The sequence below is a fragment of the Dasypus novemcinctus genome, chromosome 10 (genome assembly GCF_030445035.2).
Source record: "Dasypus novemcinctus isolate mDasNov1 chromosome 10, mDasNov1.1.hap2, whole genome shotgun sequence".
Taxonomy (NCBI): Eukaryota; Metazoa; Chordata; class Mammalia; order Cingulata; family Dasypodidae; genus Dasypus; species Dasypus novemcinctus.
The window spans coordinates 118062917-118081529 of record NC_080682.1 but is presented as its reverse complement, the minus strand read 5'-3'; the positions used below and the strand labels follow the sequence as shown (position 1 = coordinate 118081529).

General features: G+C 40.0%; 1 protein-coding gene across 29 annotated transcripts in view; it reads left to right on the top strand.

Moving 5' to 3' along the window:
* Window positions 1-18613, top strand: part of DLG2 (discs large MAGUK scaffold protein 2) — a 2400703-nt gene that overhangs the window by 1390227 nt on the left and 991863 nt on the right. For 5 of the 29 annotated variants that reach the window (XM_058306112.2, XM_058306111.2, XM_058306109.2 and 2 more), the window contains exon 1: window positions 3964-4986. The exons of the other annotated variants lie outside the window; for them this stretch is intronic. In XM_058306112.2, the coding sequence (XP_058162095.1) occupies window positions 4909-4986 (78 nt within the window). In that variant the 5' untranslated portion in view covers window positions 3964-4908. Of the gene's footprint in view, window positions 1-3963; window positions 4987-18613 lie in introns of those variants that run through there. 29 annotated transcript variants of the gene reach the window in all.

Genomic DNA, 18613 nt, shown 5'->3' with positions numbered 1-18613 from the left:
AAAATTATTAAATAAATAATGCTGGGACAACTGGTCATGATTATGGGGAAAAATTAGACTCTTATCTCACACTGTAAATTTTTAAATAAAGAAACCCTGGAAGATGAATTTGTGGAAAGCAAAACACTGAAACTGATAAGTAGAAAATATATTTATGACCATTAGATAGTGAAGCATACCATAAGATACAAAAGTGTTTAAACTGAAAGGTAAACAATGATAAATTTGAGTACACTTAAAGTTTTACAAGCACTGTAAGATAAAACATGAAAGAACTTAAAAGACAAGTCAGCATCTGGGAGCAGATATTTTCAAAGCATGTTAATAAATAAGGGATTGGTGTCCAGAATTCATGAAGCACTTCTACAAACCAATAAGAAAAATATAGCCCAGTTTAAAAATGGGCAGAAGCTATGAAGGAAAGGAAGCTTAAATGGCCAATGAACATATAAAAAATGCTGAGTCCCATTAGTGATCAGGAAAATACTCAGCAGTGTTTTGAGGAAATAACATTGTGCATTACGTTTAGGAAAAACTAATAAATTTGATTTTACCAAATGTCATCTAGAATAAGGACTTTTATAAATTATGAATAATGTAAATTGGAGAGCAATTTATAATATAATGAAGCTAAAATGGACACATCTCTATGATTCACCCATTACAATTGAGGTATCTAGTCCAGAGAAAGTTGTACGTTCCTGAGGAAACAGGACAGGAATGTTTTCGAGAATTCTTTTGAGATGAAGGCAATTTGGGGGTGGTTGGGGAGATTTTGACTGCATTATGAAGAGTTTATTTCTTAAAAAATTAATCTGAATCAAATATGGCAAAGTATTAATAATTATAAAATCTGGTGAAAAGTACATTGGTGAGTGTTCCTTCTGTACATTTCTGGGTGCTTAATATATGTCATGAATAAATGCCTAAAAGAAAGTACGTATAAGACATTTAAACTTTGAAAAATTAGTTGTTATGATTTTGAGAGCAGAGAAAAAGAGTCAGGTTTAGCCCATGAATAATCAGAGTCATTGGGCTTATTTTTTGGGGTGGCTCAAAATACTTTTTTCACATTTGTTCACTTCTGGTTGTCTCTGAGGCACAGGTATATCTGTCTGCATCTGGGCCAGGCTGTCCACATTGACTCTCATAAACTTCTACATATTCAGAAGGAACATTTTTTGCTGTTGTCCATAGAGAGAAAGCATACAGGAACATTTAGCTATTTCTTTACTTTTACTTTTTTATACACATGGACAGTAATTATTGTATTTTTCCCCACTCACATTTATTATGGGACTTATGTATAATAGAAACCAAAGAACAGTCAGTAATTTTCTTTCTGAGCTCCCACGTTATTTTTCATACATCTGTTGTAATACTAATCTGCTTTGAAATTTATTTCTTTACACATCTGTGTCTCCAACTATATGACTCTTTGAAAAGAGGGATTATATTTTGTTCATTTTGGGGTCTGGGGTCCCTAGTGTTTAATATATAGTAAATACTCAAAAGTTTTTTGTGGAAAATATTTCTTACCTTTTTAATCACACAGCAATACATGCATATGTTCTCATTGTAGAAGACGCAAATAAAACACAATATATATACCATTATGTAACCATTTTTATCTTTCCCTTCCCACTACCCTCTAGAGAGGTGACTAATATCGAAAGCTTGGTGTTCTTGTAAATTGCAATTAAATATTATTTTTATTCTTTTTTAGTCATAAATTCTACTGCTGCTGTTTAATAATGGACTAATATCAAATGTTAGCCAAAGATATATCAAATATACCTAGCAAATATTCAAATACACAAAAACCTTGAATATTTATTGATTTTTTTACATAATCTTGTTTATGCCTCATAGATAATTTTTCTTTCTTCTGTATTAAATACTGAGCCTTTTAGATGCTTTCTAAGGTACCAGATATTAGTTTCCAAGGTTTAACTTTTACTCTTTTTTTTTCTAATAATTGTCTAGAGCAATTTAGGTGATTTTTAAAAATCATTCATGTGCTAGGCAGAAAATGTCGTTGCATAATATTTAATTGCTTGATTGCATTTACCTTGAGGATTCAGAGGAGGTTCTCGCAGTATGTGTTGTGAGGCATGAACCCCAAAGCTGCTTAAGAGGATTAATGTAGCATCTCAAACTCAGCTGCACTGGTAGGCTTCTATATTAAAAAATGAAATTATAAAGGAAAAGGCCTGTCCAGATACTGATGATATACAGATGAAAAGTGTCTGAAAAATTTGTTTTCCCTACGTGGCAGAGCAGCAGAAGTTATTTATCTCCATCGACAAAGCAATGGTTAGAGACAATTAGGGGTTTCTGTGGGCAGCTGCCACCCTCTTTGTAGTGGACATAGCTGCCCACGGAGAACCCAGGGAAGTCAGCTGTGTAAACACGGCAATGGCCTCAGGCCATTGACATGACACCCACCTTTCAAGGAACTTCTACCACGGAAAACGCATGCATGTGTTGCTCTTGGCTTGTCCAGCCTTTCCCAGCTTGTGGATTCTCCTACTTTGTCATAGGTGCCCTTGACAAATATACATTGAATCCATACATGGTGCTATACGTTGGGCATACAATGGCTTCTGACTACAAATGTCCTCCCACACACTGCCTTTTCTATTTCAATTGCTTATTCAAAGTTTGTTGTTGTTGTTTTTAATTAAACCTTAGCTGGTAGACCCAATTTATTTTCTAAAGAATTCCATCCTGTACATGTGTATAAAGCCTTGGGGTCAGGTGTGGGGGGAAAAAAAAAAAGATCATTAAAGGTTCAGCACAAAAGCAAAACAAATGAGCAAAATGATCAAATATCAAAGACCTCTCCAACCACCAGTTTCAGGGATTTAGGAAAACTTATGAAAAGAGTACAAAAATTATCTTATAATCTGGCTGTTCCATCAGAGGTTTTGAAACTAAGCAGGAGTTACCATTTATTTATTTGTTGGATTTCTATGGCACTTTTCCTCCAAAGAGCACAGAGTGTGATGTAGAGAACTTTGCACAGGGGTTGTCTACGAGTGTCAAAAGGAAACTGAAGGAAAGTGGAGCTCGTAGGAAGTAAGAGCACAGAGCAAAAGAAACAGCAAATGGCAAAATGAAACCCTGGGTGGCAGCTGGACACATCAAAGAAGGCAGAAGTTTCTGGGCTGCCCCATGAGTGCCAGTTTGTTTTTCAGAACACTGTCATTTCACCACCAGTCAGCACCTCTTTCGAACACTAGAGTTTTCTGTTCAATCCATACACTCCCGTGAAGACCCGTGATCAGGAATATGGATTCACAGGACAGGAAGGGACCTTAAAAATCTTCTGACCATCTTAATTCATGGATGAGGTGAATCAGGCCCAGAGGGAGCAAGCAATAAAAAGAAGCAGCACGGCCAGGGTTAGAACGCAGGTCATTCATTCATTCAACACACATATACTGAATGGTTTGTTCTAGACATGGGGGGTTATCTTAGTGAATGACACGGGTGTGATTTCTGACTACCAGTGTCCCATCCCATTTGCCTTTTTGTGCCTCCAGGAGCCTACAAGAAACTCCGATATACTTTAGAATCCAGTGTTGAACTGACTTTGGACCCAGAGCTCTTTGGGGTGCGACATCACGTAACTTAGCTGAGAGACGAGAACTTTTCCAAGGGTATCTGCTAGTGTCGTGACGGTCTTTGGTCCATAGGTGCTCACAGGGCAGTTCTATCAGATTAGCTGTGAAGTAGTTGTTGTTTCACAGGAGCACTTTAGTTTTTATTCCCTGGGAGAATTGGTAAAGGGGTTAAACATTATCTTTCATGGAAGGAAACGCTTGTCTCTTAAAATTGATTTTACCTTAAAAGTGCCTTGTGAGAGTCGAAACCCTAATAAGATAACTGAAGTTGGAAGCACCTAGTGGTAGAATCAAAAGTGAAAATTCTTCAAAGCAGCATGGTTTCAGAGCTACCACAAATCTGCCTTCCCAAAGGTGATATTACAGTCGTTCATTTAACACTGGATCTCGCTGTAAGAAAATCCTGGGGTTAAGAAGGGAAAAAGGAGAGAGAGTAGATGGCTCTATCTGAGTTGAAGGGTCCATGTAATCCCCTCTCCCGCCTCCCATCTCCACGCCCTGAAAATCTGTGCTTATAAAAGACATCCCAGGAGCTTTAGAGATAGACCAAGGAGTCCCAAAACTAAAGCCCTTGCCTAAAGCCTTTGGGGGAGAGATGGGATTTTCTTTGGACCCAGTGGAGTTGAGGAGGAGACAAGGGCAGGATGCTCGGGCTTAGTCCTGAAAGCCCCGTTGGTCATCTGGGAGAACCCGAGTGGGCCTGGGGCTCAGGGACACCTGTTCGTGCCCACGGGACCCGAGCCGTGGGGGCCCTGCCTCTCCCCGGAGCCCGGCAGCTCCGGTATTGGCTGCTGCACCTGCGAGGCAGTGCGAGGCTCCGTCTACGCGGCCGCTGCCGCCAGCACGCACTCGCAAGACAGAGGAAACCGAGCGGGAGCGCGACTGCGGCGCCCAGAGCGAGGGGTGCCGCCTCCCGGCCGGGGGCCTGCGGCTGCCCTGCCCCCTGACACACGGAGTTTGGGGGCGACGGGGCCGGGGAACTGCGGGCAGACGCTCAGCCGCCTGCCTGTGTGTGAGCCGGCTGCGCAGGGAGCAGGGAGCGCTGCGCAGGGAGCAGGGAGCGCCGCCCGGGCCTCCTGCTGGCAGCATGTGAATGCACCTGCGGACTGGCCGAGCAGGGCTGCCTTGTCTCCCCACCCCCTCCCTCCCCAGCATGAGAGGCACTGAGCAAGCAACAGCCTGCAAGTGACAGCCGCAGCCGGATCCCGCCCGTGTCGGAGCGAGGGGGGAAGTTGGTTGTGCAGGAGCTTTGCTGTGGATTCCTTCCACTGGCCTCGCTATGTTTGCCTCCATCTGGTATGCCAAGAAGCTGGGTCGCAGGTTCGTGCACAATGCCAGGAAGGCGAAATCGGAGAAGGTATGGAACGAGTGAGGATGGAGAGCACTTTTGCAGTTTGCCAACTGAATGGCTGGTCCGAGCATGGACGTAGGCTGCCTTAGCTGGGGATGGAAACCTTCCTCGCACGGTGAATGTGATCCGAGCCACTTAGAGAAGGGGTAACTCTTAGCTGGCTCGGAAGGGGGGAGTGTTTGGGGTTAGGCAGGATCATTGGCTATTCGAAATATTTGGTGAAATCCTCAACAGAGAATGACTATTCCTTTAAATGACATAGGATGGAAGCAGTCAAGTAGCTGTGATTTTTGCTTGTTGAGGGAGCTCTCTAGTAAACTTGTTGCTCTACTGCATTATTTTTATTACTATGATATTGGAGCCACTCTAAATAGCTGAGACTTCCTCCAGTATTTGGGTTCTGGGAGCACGATTTGCATGTGTCCTCGTGGGTGTCCGAAGAGCTTGGTAACATGGACCAGACTCTACAGGGGTGCTTGGCATCTTTTCAGATCAATAAATCATCATTTCAAAAGTGCTTACAGTGATCAGGCAGCCATGGGCATTTAGAGAATGGGTTTGCATTTCTCTTATTTTGTGTGACTAGGTGTTCCCAGAGAATCTCCAGATGGACTTTACACATTAGTTCTATTTCTCTGTGAAATTAAAGTGTCCTCTAAGTCCTAAGATGTATTACAAGTTTGGGGATACCAGAAGATGATGGCTTTCCTGGGGCACTGGCCAAACTGTCACAGCGAGGGAATTGGTATACACTGTGAAAGGTATTGGGGAAACTTCCAAAGGTAGCAGAATCTTGGGAAACTGAAAATTTTCATGTTGCTCTGAAGATGCTATCTTTGGCCCAATCTCCTTTCTGCCTTAAATCTCCCTGTGTGGTTGGCCCACAGATGGCTCTCCCGGCCTCTGGCATAGCCCTTCCTCTCCACTGAGTGGTTTCTTCACTTTAAATTGCTATTCATTCCTTCAGGATGGGAATTTTGATTAAATGAAGAAGAATCCAGTGATAAACCTGGGTATCACTGTAGGGTGGGAAGAGAAAACACCACTGGACTTCTGGTTTTAAGGTCATAACCTTTTAGCATGTCCACATCTGAGGATTCTGGAATGTTGACTGACTGTTTATTTCATGTCGCGTTAGCAGGGGGTGTGGGGAGGAGGGCTGGGGTAAGTTTGGTTCCTTTTCCACTCTCTGTATGACACATAGATTGAAAACCTAATGGCCATGTACCAGTAATAAATAAAAATATATGTAATATATATTATATAAAACAGTCTTTTGCTTCTCAAGTAATTTTTAAGGACAGAGACTTATAAGTAAGTCTTTTATAGGAGCCAAATGTTTTGAAAAAGAGGCTTCTTGCTATGAAAATTATAGGTTGTATAGATGACAGGACTGTCAGGCACCCCAAATGGCTCTGAAAGCCTTATACCAAATTAGTATGCAAAGAAAAGTTGAATCTCCCAGTGCCATTTACATCAGACTTGGGCTCCACTGTGGGGAATAACAGCTATATGAAATTCAATATATAAAAACCAAAAGGATGTAAATCTAACCAAGTGGCATTGGCTTCTGCTTCTTGAGTGTAGGAAGAAACTAGTTAGGGGCCTCCAATGTCTTTCCTTCATTTCCATAATGGCTTGCTTAGCACAAGCAAGAAGAAACCAAATTTGGGGAAAATAGTCTTAAATTCTTTATCTCACTGACAGAGTGAGAACATTTATACAAGGAAATAAACATTGGAGAACTGAAGTTTTGCTCTCTGAGTGATTCAAACCAAAGGAAAAATGAACTCTCATGCCCTCCTGCTAGCCAAGAAGCTATGAGGAGTTAATTTTGCACACTGGGTGATGATAACCCATATGAAAATAGCATCCCTTGTTTTCATGGAACTTGTATTCACAGAGTTCCTGGAATAAATTAAAAGGTATACTGCCTTGAACAATGTAGGCACTCGGTCGATGCTTTTGAATGGAAATAGTTTATTTATTCTGTGTAACTAATTTCATCATGTGGCTTAGTTAAACCAATGATGCGAATTCATGTATTATCTAATGATTTCAGTTGTATACTTTGAGAAGGCAGTTAACAAATAATACTGCAAGCTGAATTAATTCATACAAAGTAATCCTACAAAATAGATATCATGTAGTTGTAGGCACAGTGGGTGTAATAAAGTGCTGCTAATATGTTGCCATGCTTTGTTATGAAATGTAGGAAGATGTATAAAATAAGATCGTTATTGAGTTTTATGTAGAAAATAACCAGTATACTTAAATATGAAAGAACTGTTAGTAGATTCAGTGCATATTTTAGTATATAGGGGATAAATCTATATTAAGGAAAGTGATGGTGATTTTGCTTTAGTATCCTCTGTAAATTTCAGCTTCCCTTTGCCAAAATGAATCAGGTAGCCTGGTTTGTTCTTTCTTCCTCTAATTAAACACCTTGCGCCCACCGTAGCCCATCAGTCCTATTTTAGCATTCAGGTTTGTATTGGGAAGTATTTTCCTCAAGGCTGGGGACTAATTGAAAAGCTAACTAGAAATGAGCAAGCCTAAATATCATTCCTAAACCTGCAGGATGCCTTATGCCTGGTTACCTGGTCTACTGTTTTCCCTCCTCTAATGCCCATAAAATTCAGTAGCTTCATGGGATGTCAATCAGAATAATCAGAGCAAAAATAATATTGACGAAAGCCCCTGTTCACATGCATATGCCTCAGCTGCTTTAGATGTAGGGACTCGTTTTATCCTCAAAGCAAGCCCATAAGATAGAAATTGTTTTTTCCAATCAAACCATTGAGAGACGTGAGTCACAGAGAAGAGAGTAGTTAGCCCAAGCCTCGGGGCTAGTACTAAACAGCAGTTCTGGGATTTGAACCTGAGTCCGCCCCAGCTATTCCAAAACAAATGCCTTTGAGACCCTAACACTCTTCTTTTCACCAACCTATGATTCTCCCAGCTCCCTAACCCTGTCTTTTCTGAATGAGGTTACCCATTCCTTTTTGAATATTACAATACTAAAGCCATAAGATTTACAGAATCAAAGCTAGTGACCATGGAACCCAGCCCTCTTTTTTTCCAGCTAAGACTGCACCTAAACTGTCTTGAATAGACACTTACCTGTCCTTTTATTAAAGATGTGGCCCTCTTAGTCCTCTCCAGTTAAATAAATGCAGCAAGCCATCACCTTGGCACTTGCTATTCCCTTTAAATAGCTAGTAATTGTCATATCACCAAAACCCAAAATTGGCATTTGTACTCATTGCTTATTCCTATAGAAACCAAAGATGTCTTTCATCAGAAAGGACCTAGAGACTTGGCAGTTGTAGACATAATCTGTTTAGAGTGAGTCAAAGATTTTAGGTGATGCACATTGCTTTTCTAAAAAAAGAAAAGCAAAAGACCCTTTGTTATTCTTTCATTAAGAAGACAGTTTGTGTCTAACAACAAACTCTGTGAACTAAATTATTTAAAAAGTGAGAATTGGAAATCAAGACTGCCTGGCTGGAAGAGAATACCTCCATTCAGATTATTCCTCTGTGTAATTAGTTCAGAAGGTAGTGTCTTACTCTTATGCTTGTCATACTTCAATTTAAATTCCTTAATTTAGTTGGCTTTAAGATGAATCAAAATATAGTTTTTGATGACACAATATGTCAGAGTATTAAAATGCTTGAGACCATCACTCAGCTATCAGCAATCTTTTGCATCAATTTATTTTATTTTTTTTACATTTACATAAATATTTATCTTTTAATCATATAGTAGGAATAGTGGGTGCATGGTGTGTTTAGAAAAGACTGGCATCAATAGTCATCATTTAATAGGCACAGCTGTGGATGAGCTTGGCAGTGCTGTGTAACCCCCCCAGGGATGGAACCAAGCCCACGTGCCCTGAAATGAGGCCATTCACCTTGGAGAATTCTTTACGAATCAACACACCAGTTCTGCCCTCCCCCCTATCCAAACTGAACACATTAATTCAATATAAACTAAAATGAATGATAACCTAGTAATGCATTTGCTGGCCGTATGGCCAGGGAGAGAGAATAATGTCCTGGGTGGTCCTGAGAGAGTGTAAAGATCCTTGGGCTATCTAGCCTGGAGCCAATCATGTGACTTCTCTGGGCCTCGGTTTTCTCATCTGTCAGATGGAAGTGATCTATGCTTTAGGAGATCCCCGTTGTCCTGGGGGTAGAGCCCCAAACCCCTCACATGGTGGACAAGACTGATCACGATATGGCCTGGGCTTTCTTGTCTGCTGTCAAACCTTGCCCCTCCAAATCCAGCATACGGAACTACTTTCAAACACTGCATGAACCATGCTCTCTCTAGCTTCTAGGTCTTTGCTTAGCCTGTTTCCTCCGACTGACCGTCCCCAGCATAACCCCTCTCTAATTCTGCTGCACTCTTAGGTGACATCACCATTATGAGGAAGCCTTCCCTGTCCCCGACAAGCCCAAGAGGGTCTCAGGCTCGTAGAGCTGCTCTTACATTGGTTGTAATCATCTTTATTTATCTGTATTTCTTGTTAGAATGTGGATTCTCTGAAATTAAGGATTGGTCGTCCTAGTTCCCCATTTTATTTTGAGGGCCTAGCAAAGTGCGTGGAGTATGGTTGTCTCTCATATTCTATTTCATTGATTCTAGGTAGTTATCAATTGTAAGATTCACCATTATTACATGTATAACTAAGGGAAAAGATTGCCAATTGAGCTGTAGCACATCATCAGTTGCAAGATGCATACTGATTTCAGAGATGTTAAAATGTGAAAAAAAATGTGCATTTTAAAAATCATTGAAGTATGGGATGTGCTGAAAGACTGAATGGATTTATTTTGAGGATAAAATGAGTTAATATAGTAAAGTACTTAAAATAGTACACCTGCTATCAAATTACTTTTCTTTGCAAAACATTGTAATAGTTTGCATAGGAAAGTGTAATAGAGAATCCTAAGATGTATCATCCATTTTGTCCTACACTGATTGGACTCAACTGGCATTATGCACCCTATTATGCATTTAGGAAGGTAAGGGAGGGGAGGGAAAATGAAAATGAAGGTGATGGAAGAAATAGATTAAAAGCCGTAATCAAACTGTTGCTATTTAGATTGCAGAAGAGTAGGCTTAAGAAGACTCCCCGCCTCTCACTATATATTTACATAAGTCTAAACAACAACTTCCACCATCTTAAAGCCTAACATTTATCAAATTCTTTCTCTGAGTTAAGAACTATGCTAAGCATTTTATCCTTACAAAGACCCAGTGAGATTGTTACTATTATTATTTGTTTTTTAGAGAGAAAATACATCAGTAGGTGGCTAGGATTAGACACCACGTCTAACTCTAGAGCTTAAGCTCTTAGTCAGTAAACAATACTCCTTCCATGTGTCTATAAATTTAAGTAGTATGCTAAGAATGAGTTAGATAGTAGCTTCATTTATTTCTATGAAAGATAAATTAGAAAGAATGTGCCATCTGAAATTTAGCTTAAGTATAAGATGAAATGTTCTGATGTTGAAGACGTTCTCAGTGAGTGATAGAATCTTCCTGGGTCTATTTTTGCTTCAAGAAATCTTGAAAAGTAGCCTGACCTGGAGACAAATTGTCCTCTCAGGTCCCTTTCTTAGAGCCGTCTGGGTCTCTGAGAGCTCATCGGCCGTGAACAGCAACATGACTCAGCACCAGTGTCTGTCTAGCCGCGGTGACAGAGAGGACAGGTGTTTGTCCATGCTGAATGCTGTCTTGCAGTTCTCCCCTGTCACCTGGCAGGTGAATCGAGCAGCAAAATGGACAGGAGCACCTGTGCTGAGGTCCCACCACTGCTGCCCACCATGGTAGAGCAAAAGGCACAGCTGTTATCAGGGCAGGGAGAGGAGACAGGGAAAGGAGAAATGGCAAAACGAAGGAGGGGGAGAGTGAGCTGCGGAGCAAGATATCAGACTCCAAATCCACAGACACGTTTTTGTTAGTACTACTAATGACTAATGAGCAGTTTACTCGAGTACTAGGCCATAAAATTTACATATATCATCTCATTTAATCCTCACTACACCCTTATGAGGTAGCCCTATTTGTTAGGTCCATTGAATAGAGGATGAAAGTGATGCACAAGGTGCTAAGAGAATTGCCCAAGGTCATATGTGGTGGATATAGATTCTCAGGGCCAGGTCTGGTTGAATCTGGAATCCATGTCTCTAACCACTCATACCATGTGATCTTCTCTAAATCTTTGTTGGGTTGGATGTGCCTGTAGTTAGGGGAAGGAAGGAATAGACTAACACAGCAACAACCTTCTCATTTGGCTGAGGTTCATCTATGTTGAGTCACTCTGTGGCTAGAAACAAGAGACCAGATTTCTCACTGGGGGAAGAGGTCCTTCAGAAACCAAATATGTTGTCTAGCTTCAATCCCGTTTAGATAAATTTAGTTGTAAAATAAGTTGTTTTTTTCCCCTTTAATACATCTTTAGAATGGTCTTCCTCTGTCTTACTCTGAGTGATGAAGATGGAAGGGAAAATCTCTTCCACCCAGCAAGACTTGCTCAAACAGGTGGTCATTGCAGAGAAAGATTTGATAATCAGATAATTAATACATATCCTATTCATACATGTAACAAATATATATTTATGATATTAATTGAGAAGTTATCTCATTGGCATTTGAACCATACAATTCAGCATTTAAATAATGCCATATAATAATTTCTAATAATTTTATTTGGGGTAGACTTATCTTTCCAATTAAATTATTTAATCTTTAATTTAATTATTAAATCATTATAGATTTTATTTCATTTGGTCAGGACATCAAACTACTAGTAGGCCCCAAATAAATCCTGTTTAGGTAATTGACTTTGTTAGAAGACTCTGAGATGTACAGGAATAAAAGTCTGAATTAGGTGTCAGTAGGTCTGGATTTTAACTGGCTGTGCCTCCACCACCTGTGCCACCTTGGCTAAATCTTGAACTCTTTCTGGGCCGAAGTTGTTCATCTGCATCAAAATTCCTTCTGACTCCAACAATCTATTATTCTAATTCTGATTCCCTATAGACTGTTAAATACTTAAAGGGGAGGGTTTTGTTGCATCTGTCTTTGTGCCCCCATCATCTAGTACAATACCTAGCACAGGGAAAAACTAAGAAAATTCATGTCAAATGAAATCCTGGGATTTCTTTGACTAATAGTAAGAAGAGTATAATGGAGAACCTACCTAACCACTCTGAAAGGGGAAGTAAGATAAGAGACACTGAGGAGCTCTTTGTTACCTTATCTCTTTGAAGGAAGGGAATATGAGGTTCCTGTGCTCTTCCTTTCTCCCTGTCCATGCCAATAACACTGAAGAGGAACAAACAGTAACCAGTATAATATTAGAGTCTTCTTCATCCATCAACAATGATATGTCAAACTATAATCTCTTCTAGCTGCTTTGCCCCGTGTGTCACAAGATTACAGGCTTACATTTGAACACAAAATATTTATTACTTAAAACTCCTGATCTGGGACTTCCCACCCATCTTCCCCCATGATGGCCACATGTGATTATTTCCATGTCTGAGTGGCTTTCTAGTGCCCAGGGCTAAGGTACTATCACTAGGAAGGAATATGTATCCAGTTGGGTATTCTTTTTTATCCAAGGCCAGGTCAATTCTAGTAAGCGCACAGCCTCGGCAGGGTCAGCATTGCTAATTCTTGTGACGGTATTAGGAACATTATTAAACTTGATTATATGTTTAAAAAGGGGGGGGAGTGTGAATAAGGAAAGATTGAGGAGAATGTGTGAGCAACTTTTTGAGGACCGCTGTGCTTATCTTCATATTCTATGGTCCAACCCACAGAACAAGAGAAATGAATCAGCATACTTGTAAATTAGGTAAAATAAAACGTAGCAAATACTGTTCTTCCCGTCTACAGTCATTTGTTACGCTAGATCATTCTGATTCATGAGCAGAATTAGTTGGCCTTCCACACCACCCACTTCCTAGTTCCTTGAAACTGACTGTGGCATGAAGTTTCTGCTGAAACAAGGGCTTCTAACTCTTCACCAGGGCTTGCATCAAGGTAGATGCGACGCGCCTTGTCAGAGGCCTTTACCCATGGTGTCCCTTCCATTTTCTAGCAGTGTCTAGCTCTGTCCTTTGGCCTGAGCACTTTAACTTTATGGTGATTTCCTGGCTCTGGAAAAATGAAAACTGACTTGCTGTGGGAGAGAAAAAAGTGTGTGTAGGGGGTGATGGGATGGGGGTGAAAAGGTGTATGCTTGGGAAGTTATAAAGAGAATAGGAAAAATAAGTATTTTCCTTGCTACTGTTTTGTTTGAACACCATTCTGGCAGAGGAGTTATTTGCCTTTAATTCTTTTATAAGGTCCTTATTCTTTGCTGGTTTTTGTCTTTCACCCATTTTTTGAATCCTTTGATTCTTTGCCTGGGAGCAAAAGGAAGGAAAAATCACAGACCTGGGTTGGTGACCTTGTGCAAATAGCTGCATTGCCTTTATTACTAGTTTTCTCATGTATTAAAAATGGTGATAATCATCCTTGCATGGTTTTTAAGATTCAATTAAATAATGCATGTGAAGTATGTAGCGTGTTGTAAAAACTTAATGTTTCTTTCTTTTCTTCCTACCATCCTTCCATTCATTCATTTTAATGCTCTTCTGTTTCAGAAAGGATGTAAAACAGCTTTTGTTAATGTCTTCATTAATGATTCCTCGTACTCCCCTGGGCTTCAGACTGGACTTGCCCTCCTATACTGGCTTTATAGAGTGAGGAGATGCATAATTCTCTCTCTGCCACTGGTTAGAGGGGAAAAATGACTGAGGGGAACATCCTCCTTTGACAAGTTAAAATTGTCAGTGCACTGACTCTGAGGGAGTTCTGGGGTTTTATTTGCTTTTAAAAGAAATTTCTAGATCACTCATAAAAAGTCCTTCACCCTCCCCTTTCCCCCTATGTCCCAGACCTCCCCTCTGTCAAAACATACCATGCAATTTTTAAGGGAGAAAGAGTGTGACTCTCTGGTATTTTGTGAATGTCAGTCAAGGGACCTATCTTTTCATTTGAAGAGTGTGATGCATGCTGAATGACGAGATGTGCTCATCTCCCTGCTGATAAATGCATCACATCACCTTTGTAGCTTTATTCCAGGTCTTGGAAACAAAGGAGAAGAACTTCAAGCAAGGTTACATTGAATTTCAGAACTAAAAAAGAACTTCCTTTTAGAGGTAATAACATTAACATTAGTGGACACTCATTGAGTCTGTTTTATGGGTCAGTCACTATTCTATTTGACATGTTCCAACTCATGTAAATCCTCACAACAACCCAATGGGCTAGGTAATATGGTATACCCACAATCTTACAAAGGAGGTGACAGATGCACAGACTTTTCAATTAACAGCTAGCATGTTCTAGAGCCAGAAATGAGTCCCCAGGGAATGTGAGGTTTCACTGTTTTCTTACCTAGTATCTCAGTTGTTGGTGGCCAAGCTCTTAGATTTGAACTCCTATCTTCCAACTTCCAGTTCATGCTTCTGGCAGCAGCTTCAATAGCTCCACACACCACTGAGATAAATACCCCTACATTTATTTTCCATGTTCAGATATCAAGACTACTCAAGCCCTACCCTTAGAGTCTTTGATAAACAGCTTCTAGGTTCCTTTCATTTCACCAAATGATTGTATTCAATCGTGGATGGTGATCTTAATAAATTATGATTTTTCAGTAAATAGTCATTTGGAATTCACTATAATTTCTGAGCCCTGCCTCTAGTAAACACACACATACACACACACAAACACTCAACAAGATGGCATTTGGAAAACAATTCCACACCAGCGGTTGCATTAATTGCTACTTTGTATGTTCCTGCTGTGAATTGAATAGAGCCACTTTGGATCTATTTCTTAGAAATAACCATCTTTATTACCTCTGCCCTAGGATGCACAGTTTTGAGGTTTTTAGAGGCAAATATCTCCACTAATCTCCATTTCTATTCCCCACTTTCATTCCATATGTAATCCTTTTCATTGTTATCGCCATTTTTAATGTTCTCAGATTTAATTTATGAGAGGTATGGGCTGCTATAGGACGTTTTCCCTTCTTGCTCTCTCAGCATATAACATTCTAACTCCCCAAGTGTAACATTTTGAAGATCATGTTTAATTCAAATGTGATCCATTATTTTATTAAAGTTGTTCTTTTTTCCTTTGCGTATCTCTGAAATTTATAAGCGCTTTATGAAAATGGCTCGTGTGATATCCAAGTAAGAATTTCTTTTAGTATCAGTCATTTCTCCAGTGTTTGAGAAAGCAGGATGAAAGGTATCATAATGAAATGGTGCTTGTGGGTAGTTATGCAACACAATGCCTCATAGAAAACAAATTTAAACACATTTCAAATTAATTTATGTTCTTCCCCTTCCAGTTCCTTACAGTTCACCCACCTGGATGTCCTATACAGTTTCAAAGTCATATATTTTCCATGTTTCCAGGCTGACACCAGGAAAATAAAATTCAAGTAAATCTCTGGCCTTTTAAGTCAATCATAATTCAACAAATATGTATTTGCCCCTTGGTATCAAACAAAGGTTTACTTTCATCTATTCATTATTACTATTATTACAGTGCTGGAATTTATACGAGAGAAAAAAATGACCAAGCTATTATCTTTGCCTGGGTAAGTTTATGTATAGATTAGGGAAAAAAGGCATATATACAGTTAAAGCGAAGTCCTAGTTGTGCCTTAGCAGCATGTGCAACATGCCAGTGTTTCCTTTTCTTTCTTTTCCCTTGCCTGGACCTTCTGTGATTTTTTGCTGAATCTTAGCATTCTAGAGCTGTGGCTCATGCTTGATTGCAACTCACCTGGAATAACTCTCCTTCACAAAGTCCTACTCTCCAAGATTAGAAAGCACGCCAAGTCTGGTTACGTTCTAGGTAGCACATGTGATATGGAAACAGAGGCAACACACGTCCTAGAAGACATATTGTTGATCAGAAAAAAAAATGCATGCCATCTTTTGTGATTTGAATGTACTCATATCCTTTGAACAGTCTCTAAGAGCACAGAAACAGAGTGTCCTTCTAGAAAAAAATGCCTTAAAAGAAATAAATCCTTCTTATTTTTAAACTTCCATTAAAATATATTGAGACAGCAGAATAAAGTATTTAAGAACACAGTTTTTGTGTGTGTTTTTTTTTTTTTTTTTTTAAGATATGGTAGATGGGAGGCCAACTGCTTCAGCCACATCCGTTCCCCTAAGAACACAATTTTTGATTCACTTTCTGAGTTCAAGTCCCAGCACAATCACTTACTAGCTGTGGGACTTTGAGCAAGTTACTTAAAAACTCTCTATGCTTCAGTTCTATCATCTGTAAAATGAAAGTAATAGTACCTGTCTCATAGAGTTTTTATAAGTATTGAATGGGTTTAGCATATATGATAATATGTTTTTGTGAATATCATTTATTGTTATTTGCTATATGAGATATAAGTTCTTTGTGAATAATAGGTTTTATCTAAGTGCTTCTAAAGGCCAGATCATTTAAAAGGAGATTTGAGGGTGAATGTAATTTGTGGAACCTTGCAAATACCTATCCAATTCTCCCATCCTGTACTCTGCCTCTGATTTTGACTTGGGGTAGGACTGCTTTAACCAGCTTCATAACCACGTGTTCCACAACACTGGCATGGATGGACAAGCAAATCTCTGCCCAAGTATACCAACCATGCGCTTTCCCAAGCAGTACTTTTAGAAGGTAACTCTGATCTGCAGCCCTGATTGAAACCATTGGTCTCACCAGAAACACCACAATTACTGCCATTTGGTTGTTGAGTCATTAACTTGACAAGCATCTACCTAAGACTGTTTGCCTTGATATCTACCCAAGAGAACATCCTCTGAGGAGATAGGGCATGGGCCTCTAATTAGTATAATGAGCTTGTGTCTTCTAAAGTGCCAGCTCCGGTTTTGGACAGAAATCAGTATCCATCATCACTATTTGTTGCTCAGGAATGTAGATATTTCTATGTGTTTCTGTGCTCTTAGAAACTGTTTGAAGTATGTGAGAACATTCAAATAGCAATAGGCAGCTTACTTTCCTGTTTCTGATCAATGTTCCATCACTGGGTGAACAAAAAATCACATACTTTTTAAATAAAACTTTTTTTTCTTTAAAGAGACTAGTCATTTACTTCGAGTGATTGGAAGCAATAACATCTACAACCCATAAATTTATGTATTTAATAGGTGCCTCATAATATGACAAGAAGCTGGATTGTGTTGTTGAATGTGGACCATTAAATATTCAAGAAATTAAGGGTATAGTGGGCAAAGAAGATAGTAAACAAGCAATGGCAATAAATTTGATGAGTTTAAGATATTTTGGGATTTTATTAGTCAGGGTGCTACAGAGAAACAGAAACAAAAGGATATATACGTGTGTGTGTGTGTATAAATATTATGAGATTATAGGAATTTGGTTCACACAGACGTGGGGATTGTTAAGTCCAAATTCTATAGAGCAGGCCTCAAGTTGGAAACATGGTGAAGATGACTTTGACTTCCTCAGGAGAGGCTGGCTAGCTGAAGTAGGTATAGAAATTCTCCTTTCTGACTGCTGAAATCCTCAACTCTTGCTTTAAGTCCTCCAATGGATTGAATGAGGAGACTCCTCTTTTTTGAAGACAGTTTTCATTGTTGATTGTAAATGTAATCAGCCCTAGATACAATCTACTGACTAATGATTTAAATCCATCTATGAAACACCCTCACAGTAACAGTGGAACCAGAGCTTTCTTGATCAAACAACTGGACATCATAACCTAGCTAAGTTGACACAAGAAATCAACCATCATAGTCTCAGCCTATCAAAATATATGATATCCTATCTGAGACTAGGACCAGAAGTAGCTCTGTCAGGTGGACCTCCCTGAGGAGAGGGTTCCAGGTAAGGGTTTAACTGAACACCTATTTGCTAAGGAGTGTGTCTGAATTGGATCCAGTCAGCCTTTCAGAAGATGTCTCCTTTGGAAATACAGTTATCCAGCCAGAGTCTGTGGAAAACCTTTTGTCTGATGGTTTGGACCCCCCTGAACTGTATGCCAAGCCAACAAAGTTTTATGATATTTGTATGAATTTCCTGGACTGAAAGGAACAGAGAGGGGATGAATTGAAGGAATAATAACCTCAGTGGCAGAACCATGGAAGCAGAAGTGTAGATTGAAATGATCTCCTCAGGCTAAGAGTGGGTCCTCCCATGTGTGTGAAGAGGAGGAGCCTGCCCAGGGCCTGAAGGGGACCAGCCTTCTTTCCAGGCACTTGGGGAGGGGGTGGTGCTTCCACCTGATGTTCATTGTTTGGGAAGAGTTCAGCCATACCTCAATGCCTGGAGAAGACAGTGAGACCACTGTTCTCGGCATTTAGGAGAGCATGGCCAGTTTGCAAGGACTTGGAAGGGTTGCGGCTGCCACTCCAGCAGGCCAGGAGGGCTGAGCATCAAGCCCCAATTGTTCTCAGACCTTGGAATCTAATGGAGTTTGCACAACCAGGTTTCAGATTTTCTTGGGACCCCTTATGCCTGTTTTCCTTCTAATTTCTCCTCTCTGAAATGGGAATGTCTATCCTAT